The sequence below is a fragment of the Denticeps clupeoides genome, chromosome 20 (genome assembly GCF_900700375.1).
Source record: "Denticeps clupeoides chromosome 20, fDenClu1.1, whole genome shotgun sequence".
NCBI lineage: Eukaryota > Metazoa > Chordata > Actinopteri > Clupeiformes > Denticipitidae > Denticeps > Denticeps clupeoides.
In genome coordinates this window covers 18,218,787-18,245,984 of record NC_041726.1, presented here as the reverse complement: position 1 = coordinate 18,245,984, position 27,198 = coordinate 18,218,787, and the positions used below count along the sequence as shown (strand labels likewise).

The 27,198-nt window shown below is 41.6% G+C and overlaps 1 protein-coding gene and 1 pseudogene across 3 annotated transcripts in view; one reads left to right on the top strand and one right to left on the bottom strand.

The window, feature by feature from the left end:
- col16a1 (collagen, type XVI, alpha 1) overlaps nt 1-22,106 on the bottom strand; it is a 77,904-nt gene extending 55,798 nt beyond the window's left edge. For 2 of the 3 annotated variants that reach the window (XM_028963549.1, XM_028963552.1), the window contains exons 1-7: nt 21,825-22,105; nt 14,083-14,177; nt 13,616-13,684; nt 12,896-13,013; nt 8,114-8,237; nt 6,079-6,360; nt 742-822 (exon numbers count right to left, since the gene is read on the bottom strand). In XM_028963549.1, coding sequence (XP_028819382.1) covers nt 742-822; nt 6,079-6,360; nt 8,114-8,237; nt 12,896-13,013; nt 13,616-13,684; nt 14,083-14,155 — 747 coding nt within the window. In that variant the 5' untranslated portion in view covers nt 14,156-14,177; nt 21,825-22,105. Of the gene's footprint in view, nt 1-741; nt 823-6,078; nt 6,361-8,113; nt 8,238-12,895; nt 13,014-13,615; nt 13,685-14,082; nt 14,178-21,824 lie in introns of all 3 variants that reach the window. The other variant, XM_028963550.1, reaches the window with a different exon arrangement.
- LOC114770865 (uncharacterized) lies at nt 17,754-17,871 on the top strand (annotated as a pseudogene).
- Nucleotides 22,107-27,198: the final 5,092 nt, after the last annotated feature.

Here is a 27,198-nt window from a genome sequence, read left to right as displayed (position 1 = left end):
TCAACTTGTATACTTAAATGTTCTGATTTCTTTGTATGAATTGAAATATTTGGCTTGAGGGCAACATCTGGTGGAAATTTTGTGGCAATAGCCCACTTAGAAATCCCCTTACTGGTACTTATGCTGGTACTTATTTTCCCCACTGTATTTTGACATTTAGCAACTGGACTTATTTTTTGGCAGTGGTGGCCTAGCGGTTAAGGAAGTAATCAGGTTGCCGGTTCCCACACACTGCTCCCTGGGCACCTGTCATGGCTGCCTACTGCTCACCAACGGTGATGGGTTAAAAGCAGAGGACACATTTTGTGTGCTCCGTGTGCTGTGCTGCAGTGTTTCACAATGACAATCACTTCACTTCCACTTACATCTCTTGCAGCCTTATTTTTATTGTTACTTTGATTTCTTTCTGTATTTACTAGTATTTATGCTAGCTTCTCTTTTTAGACCTCTTGATTTATATGTTTCTCGTTTTATAGATATCTCTCTGACATTGGGACTGCATCTAATTTCATTCTACTTGTTACAATGGTTCTTGCCTTTTTCCTGGATCATGGCATCACAATATGGTACATCCCATAACATAAGCTGTAGTAACATGAGTGTGCTCCAAGTCACTACTTTCAAGAACAACATCAAAACAGCAGCAATCCTTCCTCTCCCTCCTCCATAGGCTATTTTTCCGGTGTCGCGTGTCAGGGGTTGTCAGGCCTGTGAGACGTGTAAAAGGTGTAGTGGACTCACCCATGCCCCAGGGATTTCACAGCAGGCCTCCTGCATGGCTAGAGAGGCATCACAGTACAACATCACCTGCTGAATGTCAATCTGAGATAGACAAACAGGGAGAAAGAAGAACATTTTAAATACAGGTTGAAACAATTGAAACATAAAAAAGATATATTAAATATAATAGATAATTTTAGATTACAGGGAGTGCAGAATTATTAGGCAAGTTGTATTTTTGAGGAATAATGTAATTATTGAACAACAACCATGTTCTCAATGAACCCAAAAAACTCATATCAAAGCTGAATGTTTTTGGAAGTAGTTTTTAGTTTGTTTTTATTTTTAGCTATTTTAGGGGGATATCTGTGTGTGCAGGTGACTATTACTGTGCATAATTATTAGGCAACTTAACAAAAAACAAATATATACCCATTTCAATTATTTATTTTTACCAGTGAAACCAATATAACATCTCCACATTCACAAATATACATTTCTGACATTCAAAAACAAATCAGCGACCAATATAGCCACCTTTCTTTGCAAGGACACTCAAAAGCCTGCCCTCCATGGATTCTGTCAGTGTTTTGATCTGTTCATCAACATTGCGTGCAGCAGCAACCACAGCCTCCCAGACACTGTTCAGAGAGGTGTACTGTTTTCCCTCCTTGTAAATCTCACATTTTATGATGGACCACAGGTTCTCAATGGGGTTCAGATCAGGTGAACAAGGAGGCCATGTCATTAGTCTTCTTTTATACCCTTTCTTACCCTTTCCACGCTGTGGAGTACTTGGACGCGTGTGATGGAGCATTGTCCTGCATGAAAATCATGTTTTTCTTGAAGGATGCAGATTTCTTCCTGTACCACTGCTTGAAGGTGTCTTCCAGAAACTGGCAGTAGGACTGGGAGTTGAGCTTGACTCCATCCTCAACCCGAAAAGGCCCCACAAGCTCATCTTTGATGATACCAGCCCAAACCAGTACTCCACCTCCACCTTGCTGGCGTCTGAGTCGGACTGGAGCTCTCTGACCTTTACCAATCCAGCCACGGGCCCATCCATCTGGCCCATCAAGACTCACTCTCATTTCATCAGTCCATAAAACCTAAGAAAAATCAGTCTTGAGATATTTCTTGGCCCAGTCTTGATGTTTCATCTTGTGTGTCTTGTTCAGTGGTGGTTGTCTTTCAGCCTTTCTTACCTTGGCCATGTCTCTGAGTATTGCACACCTTGTGCTTTTGGGCACTCCAGTGATGTTGCAGCTCTGAAATATGGCCAAACTGGTGGAAAGTGGCATCTTGGCAGCTGCACGCTTGACTTTTCTCAGTTCATGGGCAGTTATTTTGCAAGTTGGTTTTTCCACATGCTTCTTGCGACCCTGCTGACTATTTTGAATGAAACGCTTGATTGTTCGATGATCACGCTTCAGAAGCTTTGCAATTTTAAGAGGCTGCATCCCTCTGCAAGATATCTCAATATTTTTGACTTTTCTGAGCCTGTCAAGTCCTTCTTTTGACCCATTTTTCCAAAGGAAAGGAAGGTGTCTAATAATTATGCACACCTGATATAGGGTGTTGACCACACCCCTTCTCATTACAGAGATGCACATCACCTAATATGCTTAATTGGTAGTAGGCTTTCGAGCCTATACAGCTTGGAGTAAGACAACATGCATGAAGAGGATGATGTGGACAAAATACTCATTTGCCTAATAATTCTGCACTCCCTGTATAGATAAACAATTTAAAGGACAAGTCTAACAAACAGTTCTGGGATGAAACATGTCTACAGTCATGGTCAAACGTTTTGAGAATGACACAAATACTGGTTTTCACAAAGTGTGCTGCTTCCATTTTTTATTACTATTATTTTTTATTTTATTTGCATGTTATGAAGCAAGAATCAGATGAATTGCAGAGTCCCTCTTTGCCAATGAAAATGAACTTAATCCAAATCCACATTGCCACTGCATAGCCCTGCCACAAATGGACCTGCTGAGATCATTTCAGTGATGCTCTCTTTAGCACAGGTGAGATTGTTTCAGGAGCACAAGGCTGGAGATCATTCTGTCATGCTGAGTGTGTTAGAAGATCAGACTGGATGCAATAAAATGAGGGTGATGCTTGAAATCATAGTTCTTCCTCTGTTAACCATGGTTACCTGCAGGGAAACATCATTGTGGTGCATTAAAAAGGCTTCACAGGCAAGGAAAGTGCTGCTACTAAGATTGCACCTAAATCAACTATTTATTAGATCAAGGAAAGAAGTTCAAATGTTGTGAAGAAGGCTTCAGGGTGCCCAAGAAAGACCAGCAAGCAAAGAAGCCACTTCTCTCTAAGAAAACATCAAGGACAGACTGATATTTTGCAGAAAGTACAGGGATTGGACTGCTGAGGACTGGGGTGAAGCGCTGCCATCAGTCTTGTCTCGTGCCAACAGTAAAGCATCCTGAGACCATTCATGTATGGGTCTGCTTCTCATCCAAGGGAGTGGGCTCACTCACAAGAACACAGCCATGAATAAAGAATAGTACAAAAACACCCTCCGGCAGCAACTTCTCCCAACCACCCAAGAACACTTTGGTGAAGAACAATGCCTTTTCCAGCAGGATGGAGCAGCAAAGGGATAACTAAGTAGCTCAATGAAAAATATATTGAAACTCCCCAGACCTTAATCCTGCTGAGAACTTGTGGTCAATCCTCAAAAAATGGGTAGACAAACCAAAAACCCACTCATTCTGACAGAAGAAGTAGATTGACCGCATGCTAGGGTGAATTGCAGAGGTCTGGAAAAATCTTAAATCTTTGCATATTGAAAATGTCATTCTCAACTTTTAGCCATGACTGTACATAATGCTAAATAATTACATTTTTAAAAATAGAATTGTTACCCTGTAGTGTTACTATATTACTTAATGTACAGAAAGTTAAGTGAAGTAAAGCAGGATTTTATTGTCATTCCAACCATCGACACAGTACATAGTGAAACAAAAGTTCACCAAGGATCATGATGCAACATAAAAAGTGCTGACAGGACTATGCAGAGTGTGAAAGACACAAGATACTATAAGTGTGAACAACAGTGAAGGATAGGATCCATACGACGCAGCTTGTTCATGCTGTCTGGTGGGGTGATCATTTTTATAATAATTAAGAAAAAAAGGAAAAAAATCATACAATGCAGCTGATAAAACATATGTGGATGCTGCTCAGTTCTGGTCTGATGCAGCTGTGGGGTATACACTTAGTTAGACAGACCACTTTCACAATCACATCACACCCACAAGGGGGCACCAGCTTGCTTCTCATCTTGCTGATATAAAGGAGGAGGAGCAGAAGTTAATATTGGCGCTGAAATAATGGATTGATCATCTTGTAACTTTCCTCCCCGTGTGTTTATTTAGTTTTGGATGCACCATTTTACTGTTTGATTTTCATTCGTTTTTGGGATTTCCCCTACGTGAACTGTTAAGAATTGGGGTGGACAGAAGAACCCCTGGCGCCAGGTTTTAGGCCCAGGATCCTATTTTGCACTTAGGCCTGGAGGTAAGTGGTGTCCTTGTGTTCCAGCATTCACCCAGATTTCACACATGCTGACTGCCACATTCAGGTTGGGATTCTTCAGTTTGGATCTAGCTGACATCCTAACACAGCGAAAGCCGCAAAGTGTTTAAATATGTGCTAAACATGGGGCTTGTTGCAAGTGCAAGGTCAGATGCGTCCTCAAAACAATGCTTGTGTTAGATTTGCTGAAGGACATAAAATGACTGCACTCAGAGCCAAGAGCAAGTTTTCAAGCCACAGGTAGCACACCTAATGCTGTATGAGTTGTCACTCAGCCGGGTTAATCACCCGAAATCATGAATCCATGAATCACAAATCTGAGGTTTCAACTGAAACAAACCTTTTGAGTCCTAACTACACCATGTCTTAATTGTAAACTCTGTCACATAAATATATCTTATCTAAAATCTAAAAAAACATAAAAGTTGACATTTACATTTACAGCATTTATCAGATGCAGGTCGGGGGAATGGGCGGGTCAGTCCATAGCATCAATGCCTTCATCTGGCAGGAGCCACATGAGGTCTAACATTTTCTTGCATTAGGAGGAACCCAGGGAACAAACACCAGCATATGGTCTCACAAGCGGTCTGAGGATCTCATCTTGGTACCTTATGGCAGTCAGACTACCTCTAGCAAGCACATGGAGGGCTGTGGCCCCCAAAGAGACGCCACCCCATGCCATTACTAACCCACTGCCAAAACGGTTATGCTGGAAGATGTTGCAGGCAGCAGAATGTTCTCATACCACCTGCAGAACCTTTATTGGGGATGTCTTGCTAATTGTGTATAATTTCCACTTTTTGTCCATTCCATTTGCACAAAAGTATGTGAAATTGATTGCCAATCAGTGTTTCTTCTCAAGTGGGCAGTTTGAGTTAGATGATCACATATATGTTTTAGTGCTGCACGATTAATCTAATCGCAATCATAATCGCAATGTCAGTCTGTGCGATTACATGAACGCAAAAAAAGGATTGAATCGGCAACATATCATTCAGTTTGCGAGCTGACTGAAGTCTCACTTCAGTCGGATGTGACGTGTTTGGTCACATGACTTTCGATTCGGAGACATATGGTTAGACGCCGCATGACGCGCTGCATCGTACGTCAACGTCTCCGCCATATTGCGATAGGCTCTGCTGTGGAGTGAAGCATATACATGTCTATGGAGAGAAGTGCATAAAAATGCCTCACTCTTGTGCTGCTTGGGGCTGTACAAACCGCTGTATGCTCCAAACCAGATCCCGGGGGATTACATTTCATAAGTAAGGTTGGACAATTGTTTTGAATATATTTGGCCATTATAAAATCCCATTTTATAAGTCTTAACCTTAGCTAAGCTAGGCTATGCTAGCGAAGCTATGCATCCCTGTGTTCAAGTCAGCCTCCAAACAACGTTTTGGTTAAAAGTAAAAACTATAATATGGGATTTTATAATGGCCAAATATAATCAAAACAGTTGTTTAGCCTTACCAGGGTTTGTCGTTCGACGGTAATGTAAAGAGTTTTTTGTGATTATTTAATTTTGTAGAATATTGTATGAATGCACTGGGCATTTCAAGTTGTTATAAGTAGTTTGTATGTTTCACTTTGAAATTAAACATTTCACTATTAGTAATTTGTATATGACTTTTCATTGATATACAAGCAAGTGTCCTTTATCATATCGCAATTGCATATCGCAATATTGATCTCAATAATTGCAATATGTCTTTTTCCCCAAATCGTGCAGCCCTAATATGTTTTCTAAATTTGAGTCAAGTTAAAATAATCTCTGTGCTTCCTTACCTCAACAGGGCTTCCGTCATCAGCATTAATGCCCAGCAGTGTGTGTCCTGAGGATGGCACAGATCCACGGGGATCCAGGGGTTTGGTTTCAATAGAGCTGCAGTCCACATGCAGTGACACGGCAGTCCTCTGCACACTCAGGGCCAACTTGTGCCAACGCAGGTCCAGTAAAGACTTGATGCCCTCTCCACTAAACACAGAGTTCACCATGTTGCCCCTGGGGTCCAAACCCCGTGCCTGCAAGGTCAGAGTGGCTTCTGGCCCATTCAGGTCAAGAGAGAACTACAAAGAGAAATTAGGGATGGTGGTTATTTAATTATTTATTAAAGCAAGAAAGTTTTTTAAGATTTTCAGCTGGGAGTTGATCTAGCAACTAATTAAGTTAATTGATATCAGGTCTGTAATATGATCAGATCTCCAACCTGTGAAAGAGTGCATACATTTTTTTAAGTATTTTAATTCCACCGTGTTCTTCAACTTCAAATTGCAAAGGCTTCACTTTCTTTCACTTTCACCTCCAACATGACCTATAACCCCAAAGGTGGCCTACACACAACAATGGCACATAACACATTTGTGGTTGTACTGCAGCAGCTGCAGAACCTCATAAAAAAACTACAAGAAAAGCGTTGTTGTGTGGGCGGGGCCAAAGTTAGCTTTTTTAATTTACATTTACATTTACAGCATTTATCAGACATCCTTATCCAGAGAGACTTAGAATCAGTAGTTACAGGGACAGTCCAGGAGAAACTTGGGATTAAGTGTCTTGCTCAGGGACACAATGGTAGTAAGTGGGATTTGAACCTGGGTCTTCTGGTTCATAGGCGAGTGTGTTACCCACTAGGCTGCTACCACCCTTTTTGCCTCACTCCCCCATCCTATGTCTGTGAAGATTCTCAGTCATCCAGGTGAATTTGTCTGAAGGTTGGGTCGTGGCAACTGGACTTTCTTTCTTTAAGGTAGAGACATTTCATTCTGCATCCACAGAACTTTGTCAATCTGAGGGAAGTTGCTTTGTGCCCACAAATGTATCCCCCAGGTGGGTTTCACCTCAATCTCGCCTTGAATTAACCCCCATCCTACATTAACCGTAGGTTATGTTGAGCTTTCTGTTTCATTAGTCTGTATGTTCAACCATTATGCCAAGTTTCCTTTTTTTAATTAACTATCACTTGTAATCCATACACCTGCTCTGCATGATAATCAGGACCTGATATTCAAAGTTAAATATTCATATGACGTCTTAACCCATTATTTGCTCCAGGCCTTCGTTTCACAAAACCAACCCTCTTATTGCCTAACAACAGGTTTGTTAATTAATGATCACTTTAGACAGTTCGATTCCTCCTTTGTGGATGAGCTTAAAGGGACCACATTGTCCATGGAAAATATCCAGGTCCAGACAGTTATTAAGTGGTTTTATATGATTTTCTTTGATAAATTAGCACCTGAAATGTTTAATGAATAAATTAAATTACATAAATTGTCCCCAACACTTAATCAGGCTTCCATATCTCTAATTAAAAAAATCTCATTAAGACTCAAATGACTCAAAAGTCTATGCACAGATGTAAAACTTTTGACCAAATGATTACCTACGCAATTGTAAGCTATTCCGTGCTCTCCTGATTGAACAGGGTTTATCTAAAACAGACATTCTTTTTATAATCTTAGATAAAAGTTTGTCCCAGACATTGAAAAGCCTTTGGTGTCGGAGGCCCTGATCTCTGTTGATGCAGAGAAGGCAGTTTTCTTATATTCATGAGGGAAATTAGGAATTATATGGGACATATAAAATGAGAAAATAATTACACAAAATATATATGAATGCTGATTTTTACATGCTATTATCGGACATAATTCACTGTCATCCCCTCTGTCACATATATAGACCACCAAGATCTCTAAAATGGGATTTAAAAATCTGTGGTTTAGATTAAAGATCATTACAGCATTGCAAAATGAAAGAATATTCAACTCATCAAACTGAAGTAGAGCTTCAGAACAGGGGATTTGTTTGATGTGATTTGTTTACCTGAGGGTAGCCCTGATCATCTGTGATCTGGAAGAGATAGACTTTCTGTGTCTGAGTTCTCCTCTTCAGCATCAGTGTGAACACCAGCGTGAACTCATCAGGTAAACTGTGAGGGAACACCTCACTGAGACAGAGAGAGAAATCACCAAGAAATTACACATGCACTCACACAGGCATTTGACAGGAATTACTCTGAAAACACTGGGTAGTTAATATGTGCTTAACGTATCTAGCTGTAAATACCAGGAAGCCAAACTGGAGAGGTTGATATTCACCTCTGTTGATCACCAAAAGATCTTTTATCTTTTAAAGGTGGTAACAGCTATTACCACAAAATCCTCTGCAGCACTCTTCAGTTCTGAAGAGTGCATTTCAATTACTTGGCATTTTCTATGTAAATATGTATCAAAAAATCTGTCACAGTTGCAGGACACCTCTTCCAAACAATAATAATAATCAATAAGTTATTCCATCCTGTATGCTTCTGATTTCAGAAAGCACAATATCAATACTGTGACATACGTACATGCCTGTGATGCATGTGTGACCTGGAAAAAGACATTCAACCACAAACACACTCTTATGCTTATGACAATCATTTCTACAACAACAACAACATTTATTTCTTATATAGCCCAAAATCACATACAGTATGTCTCAATGGGTTTTCTACCCATGCTTTATCAATTTTCAGTTTCCTGTTTCTCTCCCTACCTCTCACTGTTAGGCCGTCACCCATATCTGTTATGGAATTATGCAGTCCTGTCATTATTTTTATTTGATTTGTGTTGACAGAGGGGACAGTTCATTCCTTAGTGTGGCTGCCTTCCGAATCGTATCAGAGCACAAAGTGACGTTTTTTCCTTAGGGTCCATCTGTTATCTTTTGTTTAAAATATAATTGTCATTTAGGCATGTGCTCTTCTCTCCCTTTGTGATGTTTTATATATCAGCGAAAAGGTGTTCTTATTCTGGGTTTCACTTTTTTAAATCTATAAAGCAGTGCTGGTAAATTGGTGCTGCTTTTTTAGTTTTTGACTGGTCACTCCACACACAGTATGTAGACACTGAGTTTTGTAATTGAGAGTGGCAGGGTGACATAGAGAGAGCTATGGAGAAAAATAGAGAAATATTTTTGATGCCTAGTTCCTGTCAAAAAGGGTTCAAAGTAATGCTGCAACAACGAATCAATAAAACTGATAAAAATCGATTACTATTTAGTTGTGTCGTGAGACGTTTGATTATTAAAAGAAACTTTATTTCAGCACAGAGTGGAGTGAACTCTGTCTCTCCTACGCACTGATGCTAGCAGAGTTCAGCGCCTTATATACAGGGTGGAGCAAAACAGTGGTGGTACAGTGGTGGAAAGATACATATGGAAGGCCATATGGGCCATAATTCGCTTGCATTTTAACACGTGGTTTTTATAAATCGGGAATCTGGAATTCCTGCTGTGGATCAGGGATCTGGAATATCTGCTCTGGACCAGGAATCGGGAATGCCTGCTCTGACCAGGCATGACGTATGGTCTGTTTTAGCAGATGCACGGTCCAGAACGCCTGGTGTGACCCGCCCATTTCTCCTCCCACAACAAAACAGCGAGCTTGTCAGCCCATGTGACAACAGTACGGCGAGCTGGAGAGGACAGGTGAGGTGACAACAGTATGGCGAGCTGGAGAGGACAGGTGAGGTGACAACAGTATGGCGACCTGGAGAGGACAGGTGAGGTGACAACAGTATGGCGAGCTGGAGAGGACAGGTGAGGTGAGGTGACAACAGTACGGCGAGCTGGAGAGGACAGGTGAGGTGACAACAGTATGGCGAGCTGGAGAGGACAGGTGAGGTGAGGTGACAACAGTACGGCGAGCTGGAGAGGACAGGTGAGGTGACAACAGTATGGCGAGCTGGAGAGGACAGGTGAGGTGAGGTGACAACAGTACGGCGAGCTGGAGAGGACAGGTGAGGTGAGGAGCCTCTAGTTCGTATTTCACTGCTGTCTCCGATATTGCAATATCTTCAGTTGCATTTCTGGATGTTATCCAGATGGCATCACCCAGATATAGAAACAGTCTGAAATATAATAACTCTGATCACCATTATTGGAAGTGTGTTCCGTGGGTATGCTCCTCTGTGAGAATTTTATATATAGTGATAAATTCTGTTGAAGTTTGTGGAAGTAAATGAACATTCAGACATGAGATGAACAAACCCAGAATAAGCCTGCATTTTCAGTAGCATTTTTTGTGCAGAGCACCAGAGCTCTTGAGATCCTGGGCCTGGTAGGCGTGTCCCGTAATCCATCCCTGCAGTTGTCTGCCCACTTATTGCTTGTATATCATACTGAGACTAAGATACTATATCCATACCAAGAAAGGTCAGTAGGTGGCAATTATATTACTCCAAAGCAAACTAGTAAACTAGGTTAGTAGCCATTGACTAAAGGACATTACAACTCTAAAGATTATTCAAAACTATTTACAATTAAATAAATGAAAGCAAAAACTAAAAAGAGTTTTTAAACTCTGGCGAGATGCTGTGTGTGACAGAACAAGATAGCTGACATGCTGCCTCGAGACGGACAGATGTGCAAGGGCGGGTTTAAATTAGCAACGTGAGGGTGTTATAGGTAGATGTGAGGTAGAAAGGATGAAGTCAAATCAACATTTAATAAAACTAATTTCCATTATGTCTTACCAATCACTGAAACCAATTTAAGCAGCGAATCACGTGGAATTATCGTATTTGTACCATAATTTTACCCTCTGATGAGGATAAACCCAATGATGAGGGTAGACCCAATGATGAGTAGTTTCAGTGTGGATTTGCAGTTATGAAGACGCATACACACCATCACCATCAGACTTACATAAATGAATGGGAGAAAATCCCCAGGTTTACTGGGTGGGTAAAGCCTGTAGCTAGCACTAACAGTAAAGCTTTCTGTCGCTGTTGCCACATGCAAATAACATTCTGGGCTTTCCAGTGAATGAAAAAGCTGCATTACAAACTATAATATGCAGAGTCTATGATAATATGTGTTATTGAAGCAGATTTTCTGAGCAACGCCCAACTAAAACCAGTGATAGAAACTGAGCCTGAACCTGCCAGGATTTGCTGTGTGTTGGGACTGATGCTTTATGACTAGTGCTGCGCCTTTCAGATATACTGTCAGATCAGTCAGCCAACTTGTGCTTTTTATGTACTGACTTCTGTTCGTAGCCACGTCGGTAAGCCGGAGCCGTTTGCGAGGTGTGCCTGCCGCTTGCCACGGAGCAAGGAGAGGGGGCGGCGGCTGGGAATCCTTCGGCGCGAGGCAGTTATAACAGCCTGGGGTGGGGAGGGGTGTTCTCACCAAACATCCCCTTGCACGTGCTGCGTTTAGTAAACCCGGAAGTGCGCAGCGTACAGTGAGTATTTAAAGAACTTTAAGCTCTGGATTTAAGGATGAGTTGTCATTTTAATGATATTTATGACCTTCATTTTGAAAAATCCAATTTGATACTTTTTAAGACTTTTTAAGGATCCGTAGTACTTTTGTGAAAACTATACATCCATCCAAACTGATGACTGCTCAGCCACCTGAGCATTCCCAAGGAAAGGTTAAAAAAATATCCCTGTAAAAGCCAAAAAGACTCCAAAAATCCTCACACTGACTCGAACGGACTAATGCTAGCAATAATTTCAGCATCATTGAAAATGCCTTGGAGGCTTCTACATCATACATTCCAGGACCTACAGCTCATCTTCAGCAAGCAGCAGGCCACATTGGGCCTGTGTCATGATCCGGATCAGCAGGGGTTGACTCCGGATCCGGGGTCCGGACCGGAGTTTCATGTTCGTCTTGTGTAATGTTCCCTGATCGTTCACCTGCTGTCTATTTATATAATTGTATAAAGCTATCATGTTCGTGTCTGTTCGCTGTCGGGTCATTGTGCGTGTTAATGTTCCCTTGTCTCGTGTGTAGTTTGTATTAAACCCCTGTCCTGTGATCGTGCGAATGCGTCCTCCTTCACCGCCATATCCAGCCCACCCGTGACAGCCTGGGAAAAGCACATTTACTCCTTTTACTCAGTCACAGAGATAAAGCCAATGGAGATACACTCAAGAAACCTTACAGCAGGGGTATATCCAGCGCTGCACATCATCTGCGTCAGGCTGAGACCATGCATCAACTACAGAGGGCTAACAATTAAAAAACGCCTTCCACACAGCCTGGTCTGTAACCAGCAGGGAGATTCCGGTCACTATGAGTGCATGGTGATGCTGTACCGTGCTGCGGGACATGCGTTGTAAATATTGATGATATACTCATGCAACTCTTCATATCCAGCAGGTTCACTTGACTATTCCACCAGACCTCCATTTCCTTCCTTGGGTACATCTTTGGTCCGAAGAGAGTGTAGGTGGAGCCCTCTGAGATGGGGGCAGTGCAAGCCTTGACATGACCCACAACTATAAAGGAGCTACCATGAAACTTTTTCATTCAAAATTTGCGGATGGTTGCCTCCCCACTGGCTGCCTCATTCCCACTCGCTTTGATGCCTGCACGATGTCGAGCACTTGCGCCTCCCTCGCTTCCCGATAAGGCATTACACTCACCCTCCTTCTGATCACCGGAACCAGCTCACGACTCAGCACTTTTTTACAACATTTCCTAACGTGTGGGTTTTGTGGTCCAAGTCCCCATGTTTAGCTTTGTTTGGTAAAGTTCTTCAAAAAAAAAAACAAGTTTCGACTCACACAAATCTTAAAAGTGGGGTGACAAAAGGAGGAAGACTCTTACTCTGTGGGTTGGATGAGAGACACCTTTCCAAGCCTTAGAATTAAAGGTCCACGAGGGTTCCGGATCTTCTTCACATCTGTATTCTTCAGTAGGGAGAACCGACGAACCAGATTGAACCCTGCCAATCAATTCATAAATATGTTTTCAGCATTCACACAGTTCAGCATACATGACGTGTTCACATATAAAGAGTCAAGATAATGACTTATTGACTACATGACTGTCAAACTTGGAAAGCTGTGTACTGTGCTTCTAAAAATGTTGGGAAGCTCTGTAAAATGAACAGAATGAACTGGGGCAGTGGTGGCCTAGCGGTTAAGGAAGCGGCCCCGTAATCAGAAGGTTGCCGGTTCGAATCCAGATCCGCCAAGGTACCACTGAGGTGCCACTGAGCAAAGCACCGTCCCCACACACTGCTCCCCGGGCGCTGGTCATGGCTGCCCACTGCTCACTTAGGGTGATGGGTTAAATGCAGAGGACAAATTTCACTGTGTGCACCGTGTGCTGTGCTGCTGTGTGTCACATGTGACAATCACTTCACTTTGAGAATGATGAGCAAATCCCACATTTTATTCACAATAGAACATAGAATGCACTAATCTCAATTGTTGAAGGTGAGACCTTTTGAGTTCATTTACAAAATATTTCCTCGTTTTGAATAGGGTTGAATATCAGTACTGGACGCCTGTAGGCAGAACTGGATTAAAAAGGGACAGATACCTTGAATGTTGTGAGTGGCTGTTTTGGGAAACTTCCAGTCCTCCACTTGCAGAGTGGGGCATTGCACACCTGAGACAGGTGAAGAAAGATGATTGAGAGGAGAAAAGTGATTCCAAGAATTTTAAAGACAATTTGACTTGAAAAACATGAGTTGAATCTACAGGTCAGAAGTTCTGTATCGAAGCTGGGTCTTTAACTGGATAATGGTACTAAGCACAACAGCTGTTATTCTCTTTTCATAATATATAATGATGTTATAATTTTTATCATATATTATATAATATTTATTGAACTTATTTATGACAATCAATTAATTTTCTTTCTTCAGTGTGGAAAAAGAAACAGAACATTAGACAGAATTTTCTCTGGAACCTGAACCTTCCAAGCAAAAAGAACAAGAAGAAATGCAGAATTGGTAGGTTGGACAGTATATTTCTGCATATTTTAGTTGTAAATCAGAAACCCACCTTCTGTGGATGCTAGTTGATCCCCACTGGCCAAAAAAAATAGGCCAAAAACACTGGCCAAAAGCAACCACATGGTTCAGTCAAGCAGCTGCTACCTGGGGGGAAAAAGAGATATATGAATACAGAGACAAAGAAATTCATTCTGAAATGTCATACAACTGTTTAATGACCACACTGTGCATTTGTAGGTACTGATAAAATATAATGACCAGTTTCATTATTGTTTTATGAGTGGATTATGAGATGGGATTACCATCTGTAATGGAAATCTGTGACAGACTACTTATCCAGTAATGAACTTTCTCTTTAGTTCAAGACCACACTTCTGACTTATTTCTGACTTATCCAATGCTCAGCCTGCCTCACAAACTCGACTTTCGAATTACGCCCCCTAACCAGACTGCGATAATTGACTACGAGTTTATTCATCTTCTCCTTACCATCCTGTGTCTATTCCCTAACAAACACCATGGGGTTCAGTGATGTCTGCATTTGTGCTCTGCTCACCTCAGCACAGTAATTTGCAAAGGGTGCATTGCAAAATTAATGCTGCCAACCTGCAATTATAATGGATTTGAACCTAAATTACAGATTATGTAAATTAAAGAACTTTTTTTATAATTCTAGAAAACTGCCATACAGGTCACATATTGACCGTTTAACCATTATCTGAAATAATTTATTTATTACTATCATACATATAAACATTTTAAACCATTTAACTGAAAGTAATAATTGTTACTTTTTTTCCTTATACATGTAACCTTTAGGTGACGTCATCCGCAAACACAGTATTAGCTTTCATTGCTACGCTGACGACACACAGCTGTATCTGTCAGCGTTGCCAGATCAGAGGCAGCAGCTGAACAAAATAGAGAATTGTCTGAAGGACATTAGACAGTGGATGCTCACCAACTTTCTCCTGTTAAACCCTGACAAGACAGAAGCGCTTGTACTTGGGCCTCAAGCAGCCCGGCATAAACTGGCTGACTACACAATAACCCTGGATAGCCTTTCTATTTCACCAAGTATTGAAGTGAAGGATCTAGGTGTCATTATTGATGCAGGTCTCTCATTCAATTTGCACGTAGATAATGTCACTAGAATAGCATTCTTTCACCTTAGAAATATTGCGAAAATAAGAAATATCATTTCAATGCATGATGCAGAAAAGTTGGTCCATGCATTTATTACATCAAGGTTAGATTACTGCAATGCATTATTGTCTGGATGCTCTAGTAGGTGCATGAGTAAACTCCAGCTAGTACAGAATGCTGCAGCAAGAGTTCTAACTAGAACCAGGAAATTTGACCACATCACCCCAGTTTTACAATCACTGCACTGGTTACCCATCAAATTTAGGATTGACTACAAAATCCTACTTTTAACCTATAAAGCTCTAAATGGTCTCGCCCCGCAATACCTGAGTGAACTTTTAGTTCTTTACGACCCGCCACGCCCTCTTCGATCAATGGGTGCGGGGTCACTACTGGTACCAAAGGTGCAGAAGGTCACAGCTGGGAGCAGATCCTTCTCCTATAGAGCTCCGCAGTTGTGGAACAGCTTGCCTGTCAGTGTCCGGGACTCAGACACAGTGTCAGTGTTTAAATTCAATCTCAAAATCTGTTTTCTCTGGCCTTCTGTTAGTTTCAATTATTAAGTCCACTTTATCAAACAGTTCCCTTGTTGACCCTAGTTAGGCTGTCCTAGTTAGGGTACCGGGCCACTGTAGCACCAAAATACTACTATTTCAGTATCGGTCGTACAGCCACCGTCTGCTGCTGCTTCTGTTTGTTTTTCCTCTGAGACACGGAATCAAGCACCCAGCCTACTGGCAGACCCCAGTGAAGAGTCAAGCAAATACATCCTGGTTCCTGACAACTGCTAAACGAGGACATAGCATGAAACAAACCAGAGGGTCACCACAGCCACCACCACCATGACAACTACAGCTTCAGGGATCTTCAAGTGAACCAGTAGCATTATAATGGACACATTGGACAAATCACAAACCCTGCACTGACACCACCTGCAGGCTCACTGTCCCTGTCACTACTGATTGTAAGTCACTCTGGATAAGGGCGTCTAATAAATGCCGTAAATGTAAATGTAAATGTCCTGACAGTAAAGTAAACTTTGTTATGGGAGAGTGGTGATCTTCATACCATTGTGATGGTGTCTGGTTTAATTAGATGCAGGGCATTGTTATGTTTGCTGTTGATGAATAACCATGCGGACTCTCGACACGCTGTCTGCTTCTTTTTCTCTTTATTTCCGTATACCCACAATGCCTGGAACACACGCGAAACGTACACCGCCCAACATGTGCATATGTAACAGGCATGGCTGCCTAGATTAGTTTATGTTCTTGGTGTTGGAATTTGGTGGTTTAGTCGAGATTCTGTGGATATCATTTCCCTTTGACATCACTTCCGGTTTCCCCTGCTCTTCCCCTAGGAGGCAACGCAACTTGTTGCGTCAGCCTGCTTTGGTGTTTGTTTGTTTTTCTCTGTTTTCCTGTCTAGTTGCCGTTATTCGTTGTAATTCGTTTCGTATATATTTCATCTTTATTTATATATTTAGTTGTTAATAAAATGCTTGTTAAAATTATCCGTTTCATCTTAGTAGGTTTACGTTTGTGTCCTTTCTTTTGTTATGGGCCGGAGCCCCTAGACCTAACAAAAAATAAATTGCAGTGCACAATGATAAAAGCCTATGCAGAAAGGGCCTTCCACAGGCCTACAGATTTTTGGCAATAAAAACCAGCCTGTCAACATTTCATGGCTTAAGAGGCAATCAAAGGTAGATCTTTTTTTTTTTAAATATTGATATTATATATATTATTATATTTATATTTTTATATTCTTCCATTTACCCACTTATTTGGAAAATATAACTATACACAAGGCATAAACAGAGTCATTTTTTATAGAATTGTCAAGAACTATAGACAAAAAACTACCTACACAATATATAAAGGTGTCAGAGCAGAAGTTGTGCTTTAACAGAAGGCCAGATGTATTTTCAGTTTAGATTTGACACTGACACTTTCCGGAACACTGACCGGCAAGCCGTTCCACAGCTGTAGAGCTCTACAAGAGAAGGATCTGCTCCCAGCTGTGACCTTCTGTATTTTCTGTATTTGAGCTTTATAGGTCAAAAGTGAAAGTGAAGTGATTGTCATTGAGATATACTTCATCACAGCACACATGCACACAACGAAATGTGTCCTTACGGGCCAGCTTCCTTAACTGCTAGGCCACCACCCCGGTGCCACTGAGCAAAGCACCGTCCCCACACACTGCTCCCCTGGCGCCTGTCATGGCTGCCCACTGCTCACTCAGGCTGATGGGTAGAATACAGAGGACAAATTTCACTGCGTGCACCGTGTGCTGTGCTGCTGTGTATCACATGTGACAATCACTTCACTTTATTACTTTATACTTTTCTGCATTGTGCATTGAAATTATGCTTCTTCTTAGGTGAAAGAATGCTATCCTAGTGATATTATCTACATGTGAATCGAATGAGAGACCTGCATCAATGAGGACCCTTAGATCCTTTACTTCTGTATTTGGTGAGATAGAAAGGCTATCCAGAGTTACGACTTTACATTTAGCTGCTTGAGGCCCAAGTACAAGAGCTTCTGTCTCATCAGGGTTTAACAGCCTGCTTACGGCCATACCAGCAGAAGAACGCCCGATCTTGTCTGATCTTGGACGCTAAGAAGGCTTGGGCCTGGTTAGTACTTGGATGGGAGACTGCCTGGGAAAACCAGGTGCTTTAGCTATTGAAAAACATTTGGGGTAGTGGTGGCCTAGTGGTTAAGGAAGTGGCCCCGTAATCAGAAGGTTGCTGGTTCGAATCCCGATCTGCCAAGGTACCAGTGAGGTGCCACTGAGCAAAGCACCGTCCCCACACACTGCTCCCCGGGCGCCTGTCATGGCTGCCCACTGCTCACTCAGGGTGATGGGTTAAATGCAGAGGACAAATTTCACTGTGTGCACTGTGTGCTGTGCTGCTGTGTATCACGTGTGACAATCACTTCACTTTCACTTTCTTTCATTAGCCATTCAGCACCCTGAGACATTACAACAAAGAGATTATCTCTGCGATTTGAAAATCCACATTAGAATTACTTAATCCTTAGAACGCAAAACACAAAAAGGTGATAGGTAAGTTGTGTTGAGTTAGCATAGCATCTCCTCTATTCCACGAACGCGTCCGGCCGGGTTTTTAGACTCGTCTGGGTGATTAAACATTTGTCACGTCATTGGCTTCTACACGTTTATTCGTGTTAGTAAAAAAAAAACTGTGTTCTGGCAGTTAAACCATAAATCCATCTGCCCACGAGCAATCTTCATGAACCCCACCACCCACCCCTGCAACCATGTTCTTTGCATAAATGTCTCTAAAACTGGGTTAAGTTCTGAACCTAACTCATGGGTTTATAACAAATCTACCCCAAACATGGGCATGAAGCATTTCAGAATAGAATCTTAACAAATTCTACCACAACAAAACACAATTTCAACATCTAACACATAAAGAAGCACACAGCAAAAAAATATAAGTAGGTGGTAGTAGCCTAGTGGGTAAGACACTCGCCTGTGAACCAGGAGACCCAGGTTCAAATCCCACTTACTACCATTGTGTCCCTGAGCAAGATACTTAACCCTGAGTTGCTCCAGGGTGACTGTCCCTGTAACTACTGATTGTAAGTCGCTCTGGATAAGGGCGTCTGATAAATGCTGTAAATGTAAATGTAAATGTAAATGTAAATGTAAGTATGTACAGGTATGTCAGAGAAAAATTATACCAGTATTACTAAACTGACTGAAGCAGCAGCAAATGAATAATGAAGTATGAATGTTTTATTATCTAGAAAATCTGCTTGAAAGATTCTGTTTGCTGGATCGCTTGGGGTTTGCAACTGCCACAGCATTTACGTCCAGACTAAGTAAGACAGTAATTAGTAATAAAGTAATTTATTAACAGGGACAGAGTAAGTAAGTTAGTAATTTAGTTACAGGGACAGTCCCCCTGGAGACAATCAGGGTTAAGTGTCTTTTTCGGGGATCAATGGCAGTAAGTGGGGTTTGAACCTGGGTCTTTGTGGTCTTCTGGTTCATAGGTTCCTCGGGTTCCTTTTCCTACAGGACTAGGGTTGGGAAACGCTGACATACATGTTAATTGCTACACATCTGCAATCCTCTCAGAAAGGTTTATAATGTTAATGCTTATCAAATCTATACACAGGCCAGATTTGATCTAAATGTGATGTCAGTCAGAAACAAGCCCCGCCCACTCTTATATTTCTTGAATACTGCTGCATTAATATCAACTAAATTAAATATGAGTAAATGGTTAATATTCTGAGACAATATTTGCCAGATGTTCTAAATGTGCACCTTAATGAATATATATTAAATTACTGATAATTTATCAGAGATCATATTAATTGTGATTTTACTTTTAAGTAGTAGGTTGCAGACGTATTGGCACTTCTTTAAGAGCATTATAAAGATGCTCAGCGGAACAGATCTTCTTAGCTTTATAGTGTTTTTTGGGGATGTTTTGGAATGGAAGCACGGGAAGCCTCCACGAAAGCACTCATGAATAATGTTCTCTGGAGAGCCCACAGGAAGCTGCCACAGCACCTGCAGTGTGTCAGTAGCGGGTGAGAAGGTTTCCTCCCACCAGCCCACTGCCGGGGCAGTGGTGGCCTAGTGGTTAAGGAAGCGGCCCGTAATCAGAAGGTTGCTGGTTCGAATCCCGATCTGCCAAGGTACCAGTGAGGTGCCACTGAGTAAAGCACCGTCCCCACACACTGCTCCCCGGGCGCCTGTCATGGCTGCCCACTGCTCACTCAGGGTGATGGTTAAATGCAGAGGACAAATTTCAGTGTGTGCACTGTGTGCTGTGCTGCTGTGTATCACGTGTGACAATCACTTCACTTTCACTTTCTTTCATTAGCCATTCAGCACCCTGAGAAAAGTGTGAGTAACCCACCACACAGCTGGCCAGCACAGATAAACCTCACTTCTAGAGCACAAACTCGCGAGCAGGCATAAACATTGTCCACCATTCCCAGAACTTCATCACAGCCAGCTGGAGGAAAATTACAGTGAGGCACCCTGATGAAACATTAATAATGCAATTAATAATGTAAGATGATTTCTGCAATGGGGAAAACACAGACTGAATTGCTGAATCCGAAAAATAAAATGGAATCTGTTGCAGAAGACAGAATTGCGTATAATTATCAGTGTAGGCAATGGCAAAGACAAAGCAATGGCTTCTAATGGATTTTGACCACTGCAGCCCCATATACATGACTCAGCGTCAGGTAGGTTGGACATTGCATACGCACGACGTCACGGGACAGGGGAAACATCACCACACAATGTCCCGACGACGAACAGACACAACCGGGCAGCTTTATACACTCATATAATTATACACAGCTGAACACGATCAGGGAACATTACACGAGACTAACATGAAACTCCGGACCCGGAGTCACCCCTGCTGGACCGGCTCATGACACAAAGGAAAAAAAAAGTCAATGGTCAGTTTTGGTGAAGACGACGAGTCCTCTTTTAGAGACTTCGAAATTGCATCCCGCCGGGTTTCTAGAATTTTCCGGGTTCACTGTTGGTACTGGACCATACTCGTGCCCATTCACTCCTGCCCATAGTCAAATTATCGCTAGCATGAACAGAGATATATTCATCTATAAGGCAGGTGCATTAACCAGTAGATAAAAAAAGGATGCGATGGACAGAACATATTTACAGCATCTACCAGACACGTTTATCCAGAGCGACTTACAATCAGTAGGGACAGTCCCCCCCTGGAGACACTCAGGGTTAAGTGTCTTGCTCAGGGACACAACGGTAGGGTTTGACCTGGGACCCATAGACACGTTTGTTAGCCACTAGGGTAGTACCCCACAGCAGAAACAACTCTCAGACAAGCTCAAGACTGAAAGGAAACCGTTGCACCAAACATATCGGAATGAATGCTGGGAATTCCGGCTCTTTTAAGAGTGTCGGCTCTTCAGTTCTCTTCACCGGAAGATTCGTTCACGACCACACATCATTACTGGGCAACAGCCGAGGGAGGCAAGCAGGGGGTTAAATATGAATTGTAATTCAGTGTAATGGGATACATACATAAATCGGATACAAATGGAGATATGGCGCCATCCGGAGGCCAGGGGCACCAGGACATCACAGGACCTTTCAGCATCACACTATTTTGTACCTCTACAAGTTTTCTACATGCCAAACCAGCTCCACAATAAAAACCAGTCTGGCCCTCTAGCCCACGTCTACATTATATTATCAATTTAAATCTGGGACAGGGCACAGGACAGGGGACATTTACTGACAACATGACGTGACGTGACATTATCACAGACATCCACACATAAAGCCATGAAGAAATGTGACTCTGGCTGGAATTCTGAACAGTTCTGAATGAGTATTTCTGTATTTTCCATCACCTCACCGGCTTTCCTGCGGCCCAGACCTGCCCGGAGCCAGGCGCACAAAGAGAGGAAGAAAACGCGGAAATAACGCAGCAAAATAGTGCACCTTTAACTGGTTTCAGGAGGAAAGTCGACATTTTGCGACGACGCCGAGGAGAGCTGGAAAGTTGCAGCGTAAAAGTTCTGGCGGTTTTAGAACCTGCGCGTCCCTCTCTTGATCAATCATAAAAAAAGTTGGGATCCATACCGCTGATCATAAGATCCGCCAGATCCCAGCGCGATCCTCGATCAGATGGGTGGTCCAGGACGATCTTCCGATCTTCTCCTGCGATGTTAGAGTTCGAGGCGCGTTCCTCTCCGTCCTCGTCCCTCCCCCTTCCTCTGGTCGGGGTCTGGGGTGTAAAACGTGTAGTAACTTACCCTGGTCCACTCACACACGGACCCCACAACAGCATGATTCAATATGGCCAGCCTTTATTTCCAGCTTTTACATTCTACTGGGAATAAAACAGTTAATGCTGAGTGAATGTCTGAGCAGGAAGAAACAGGCTTCAGCTGCATCCTTCAAAGAACAAAAAAAAAAAAACCTTGAGAGGGTCACATTCCTTGAGTTGCTGCCCGATCCCGTCTCCGCTTCATCAGTGAAGAACAACATCTTTCATCATTCTTCAACAGTTACAAGCAAGATATTAATCCAAACAACCCATATTATCCTATGCCTGGGGTGTTACACATATCATGACCCCTGACCTCAAATAGAAACTGAGACAAGTTGGGTTTTCTGAGGACACGCAAGACATGTGACACGCAGATCTCCCTATCTGGTCTATGAAGCAATCCAGCTATACCAGCTGTATAAGGAATATTAATATTTTATATTACAGTTGTTAATCATGGCGATCTCATGCTAAAAGAGACTTTAATGCACTTTTTTGCCAGTCTTGGCATATTGCTATGTGAGAATTGGGTTGACATCACAATGTTTCATGGTTGAGAACATTTTAGATTTAGATTTTTGAAAATTTATTGGAATTTTTTGGCAGTAGAATATTTAAAAAAAGATCAAATAAACAATTAAAAACTATATTCTAGCCAATCAGAGTGAATTTCTGTCTTTATATGGTGCGTTGAACTGCCTCAAGAAGTTTCCTTCCCTGCAGATGTGTTGCAGTAAGTTACAGACGATCCTATTCTGTGAAACTGGTGAGGAAACCCATTCCAGAGTTGGGTGTTCTCCGTCCGTCTAAGGACATAATCTGTCAGTACCCCTTTTAGCTCGGGGTCCTATAGGCACCTGCAAATAAATGCCTGGGAATATGGGAAAAGAGACTTTTTTTTATTATTGGTTTGAATTTATCTACCTACACAAGTTTGTGCTCCCACTTGAGAAAAAAATGTGATAAAGAAGGTGATATCCTAATCTAATCAATCTGAACCTTATATTACATGATGCAAAAACGTCATTAGAACTGTTACAAATGTGCCCTGCTTACCATGAAATAAAATGACAATCCAATGATTGACAAGCCACTAATACAAAATGCCACTCTTAAATGTCCCATGACATTTTTTTGGCTCTTGGTTGTCCCCTAATACTGTACCTGAAGTCTCTTTCCGAAAATTCAGCCTTGGTGCAGAATTACTGCTACTTTCCCCTTATGACGTTATAAGGGGACAAATTCGAGACCTTCTGAGCTGCTGCTCTCTGAACGGAATGGAAAAATCTACTGAGCTGGTAATTGTAGTGTAATTTTTAGAATACAGTAAATAGTATTATGGGAGTAACCCAGTAGAAACTGAATAAAGTGCAAAACAGATCATTTTTATTTATAATGTTTACAAAATATTTCCAGTTATGAAAGGGATCAATTCACTGGCAGAAGGAGCTTTTATTTGGACACAACTACATGTCATTTGGCAGTCCTAGTAGCACCTCGACAAATTCGGGACTACTGAGAAATTCGAACCACAGCACTCATGCAAATTCAGGTTTGATGTAAAATGGTTACATGTTACTTTAGGTGCTTTTGCCTTCTGTCCTCTGATGAATAGTGAGTGGTGTTTGATTTCACTTTATTTGATTTTACTGTTTGCTATGACAACGGCATGATGAATTACATTAATGCCAGGCTTGTAAAGCACCGTCAGGATCAGCCATGTTGGGTTGTAAAACTGTAGCCAAAGCCAGATGCGGTTTATAACAGCAGTTAAGCGGTTAAAACAGATCACCATATTTTATTGTTTATTGGCCGGGGTTCAGACGGCTGATGACATGGGCACGGCCTGGGTGAGATTTTTTCCTGAGGCAAAGAATGATTAGGGACCCATTGCTGAAAGTGTAAGGTTTGGTAAAGTTGGGGGGAAGTTGCTGCTGCAACATTTTAAAGCAACAACAGAGAGATTGTAATCGCTTTCATCTCAGGCATTCAGGAGGACCTGAATACTTAAAATAAAAATGAATAGTAGTAAAATCTGACTCCTGGGTTAATCTGCAGCTGTGCACTTTTGGAAAGTTAATGTTCAACAAGATTCAGATCAGAAAAAGTTATTCTAGTAAAGTAAATAGTAAAGATGAGGACTGCTCTGTTTAAAACATTGGCTTTATGAGTTGATTTTTAAAAATTGAATCCATCTCATCATTGATTGATATCCCTGCCAGTCCTGCAGGAGCATCTTTGGGAATGGACCTGGTATAAAGTATGTGCGGCATGTAAAACACCAGTTCAGAAACACATCAAAAAACTGCATTTTAAGAAGTGCACAAGAAAACTATTAGAACTTTAATAGCCAAGTAAAAAGCACACTGAAATTTAGTTTTAAAAACCTATAAAAACCAGTTATATCTGATATTATCTGATTGTTATTAGCTGATTATATGAACCCTTTATTGGCTCTATGAGTCTATGAGAGAACTAATTGGTAGTCAAGTCATTTGTCAACAGGGCTGGAGGTGTATTATGTAATGACTGCCACAAAACACACTGACACAGAAAGACAGAAGAGAAATGTAAAATAATATAAAATGAATGATGTCTAAATAAAATCTGGTAGAGTAATGCACACAGATTATCTCTGTTCCATTGCACATTATAATTCATATAATGCATTTGCAGTTGGTGAAGCCCTCTGGTGTCCTCCTCTTTACTCTGACTGTGGATTCAGGACTGCTGGTCTCCCTGTATCCTGACTCCGGCTTGAAGCCCACACAGGGAATGGACCCAGACACTCCCCTTATTGCCCTTTCATTTCCATTCCACATGCCTCTCTTCTCTTAAGAGGATGAGCGATGGAGCAGCCCAGAGGTTGCCTGGGCAGGGACAGGCAAATTGAGAGAGAGAAATGTCTCACCCTTTCAGAAGACTGCCCTTGTGGTTTGGTAATAGGATCACCCAGGGTACCCAGTAGACTCATCCAGACCTGATTTCATCATGTAAAAACGAAAGAAAGAAATGTTCAGGTGAACATTTGTGAATGAGCACGAGCCACTGTGACTGAGACCCTGGGCAGAGCAGGTTTGTGACGTTATTGTGTCAGAAGGAAGCAGGGATACTGCTAACGTTAAAGTGTGGCAAATGGCTAAGCAGAAAATAAAAGGCTTTTACTAACCGCCCTGAAATGAATGAAACAAAGTAAAGTGAAGTGATTGTCATAATAGAGATAGAATAGAGAGAATGTCTTTTTACATCCTTCTTTCTCTCTCTCCCTCAGACGATGTAAAACATTCTCAGATCTCACTAGGGGGATGTGTAGTCCACGTGGCCAGCTGACTCATACGCGCTTTTTCCTTGGCTTTCCTTCGATCTTCGAAGTGTTGTGGAACATGCTGAGGCAGGATAAATGTGGAAAAGAGGAAAGTGGGTGAACAGGAGCTAGGAAACTCCTGGAACACATCTACCGTCCTCAAATTACATGTAAAAAGCAAGAAACTGAAGCACAGTACAATATAACAGAATAAAACCCTTGTTTGTGTGTTGATTTGCATTATGTGTGTACGTGTGTGTGTGTGTGTGTGTGTGTGTTGGGGGTAGGCCATGTGCAGTGGGGGATGTGAGAGATAGGATTAGGTAAGGGGGGGGGGGGGGGGGGGATGCAGCCCCAACCCCCACATTAGGATCCTACACGATTTTCCTTAACTGCATGAGAGTTTTCCGTGCACCCCCCCACACCCCCACACACACACCATTAAAGAGTCGAACAAGAATTCTTCTGCCAAATGTCTTTTCCAGAGCAGATGTTAGACTGCTTGCATTCTTCTGCTGTTTTCTCTTTGTCTCAGCCTCTTCTATCTCTATCTGTTCAAATTCATATGAATGCTTTCAATTCATTAAAACAAATAAATGTCCACCATAGGCTGTGATTAATCATGGTTTAAAATGGTGACATTGATTGTACTTTTGGGAACATGTGTAGTCTTGGAACAGAGAAATGCATGACCAGCTCATACGACGAATCACACATTTTAAAATATATCATGTTGGATTTCAGCGGCATCTCTGGCACAAAAAGCTTTATGTGAGGAACAATAAACAATGATAGGCAAAATGTAATATTCCAAAATGTAATATTCCATCTTTGTTTCAAACCGGACCAGTGTATGTTTAATTTGACTTATTTTAGCAAGGAGAGAGGATCCTTTTTAAAAAATAAAATAGTAAAAAGTGTCTTATTCTTTCTGTTTGGCTGGGTATACCAGTTGGCACTGTTTGATGAACCATTGAGGACATCATTGGACAACTTCTCTGGTATATTTGTTGGCTTGCATTTCAGGAAATTTATTCAAGAGAGGATATCATTTATTTGCATAAAAAAACAACACATTATGATTTCAAAATTATTCGCAATCATTAACATTGACAGTACTATTTCATATTCATTGTTTCATTACACATGTAAAACAGTGAATCTCTCCCCGAGCGCGACGCTTCTGCCTACATATTTGACAGCTGATGTCATAAACTGAGGAACCATTCTTTCGTCTACTTGACAGTGTACAAAAATCCTGCTGGATGAATGGATCATTTTTATTCATCAGTCCATAACACATTCATCCATTCTTGGTGGTCCACCGGTGGTGTTTCATAACCCAGGCAAACTTCTTTTTCTTATTCTGAAGATTAGAACTTCACTGAACAGAGCTGAATCTGAGCTGCCTTGCTGTGGCCTGGCGTGTGCCAGATGTCTTCTCAGAAGTTTCCCCAGTTTTGAGTGCCTGTAGATGGTAAAAGAGACTGTACTCACTGACAGTAATACCAAATTGCTTTCTACATTACAATACAGTTATAATGCTCATGAGGGGAGGCAACCACAGTGTGTTCCAAATCGTAAGCAAACCCAGAGGGGCAATGGCCTTTTCATGTCCAATTGAACTGGTACATACAGGAGTAGCTCGACTACCAATAGCATTTGTGTTTGATAGTTTGATTTAGTTAGTTTAGATTAAATATGCTTTTATTAAATTTTCCGTTTTAGTTAGTCTGCATTTTCTAGCATCATGTAAACTTAGGAACATTCACAGGAAAAAATCCTGAACCTGAACTTTTTTCCATGCCAGAGAGGTGAGCAAGAAGTAATTATTTAGTAATTAATTATTTAATAAATGATTTCTTTTAATCAAAAAATAA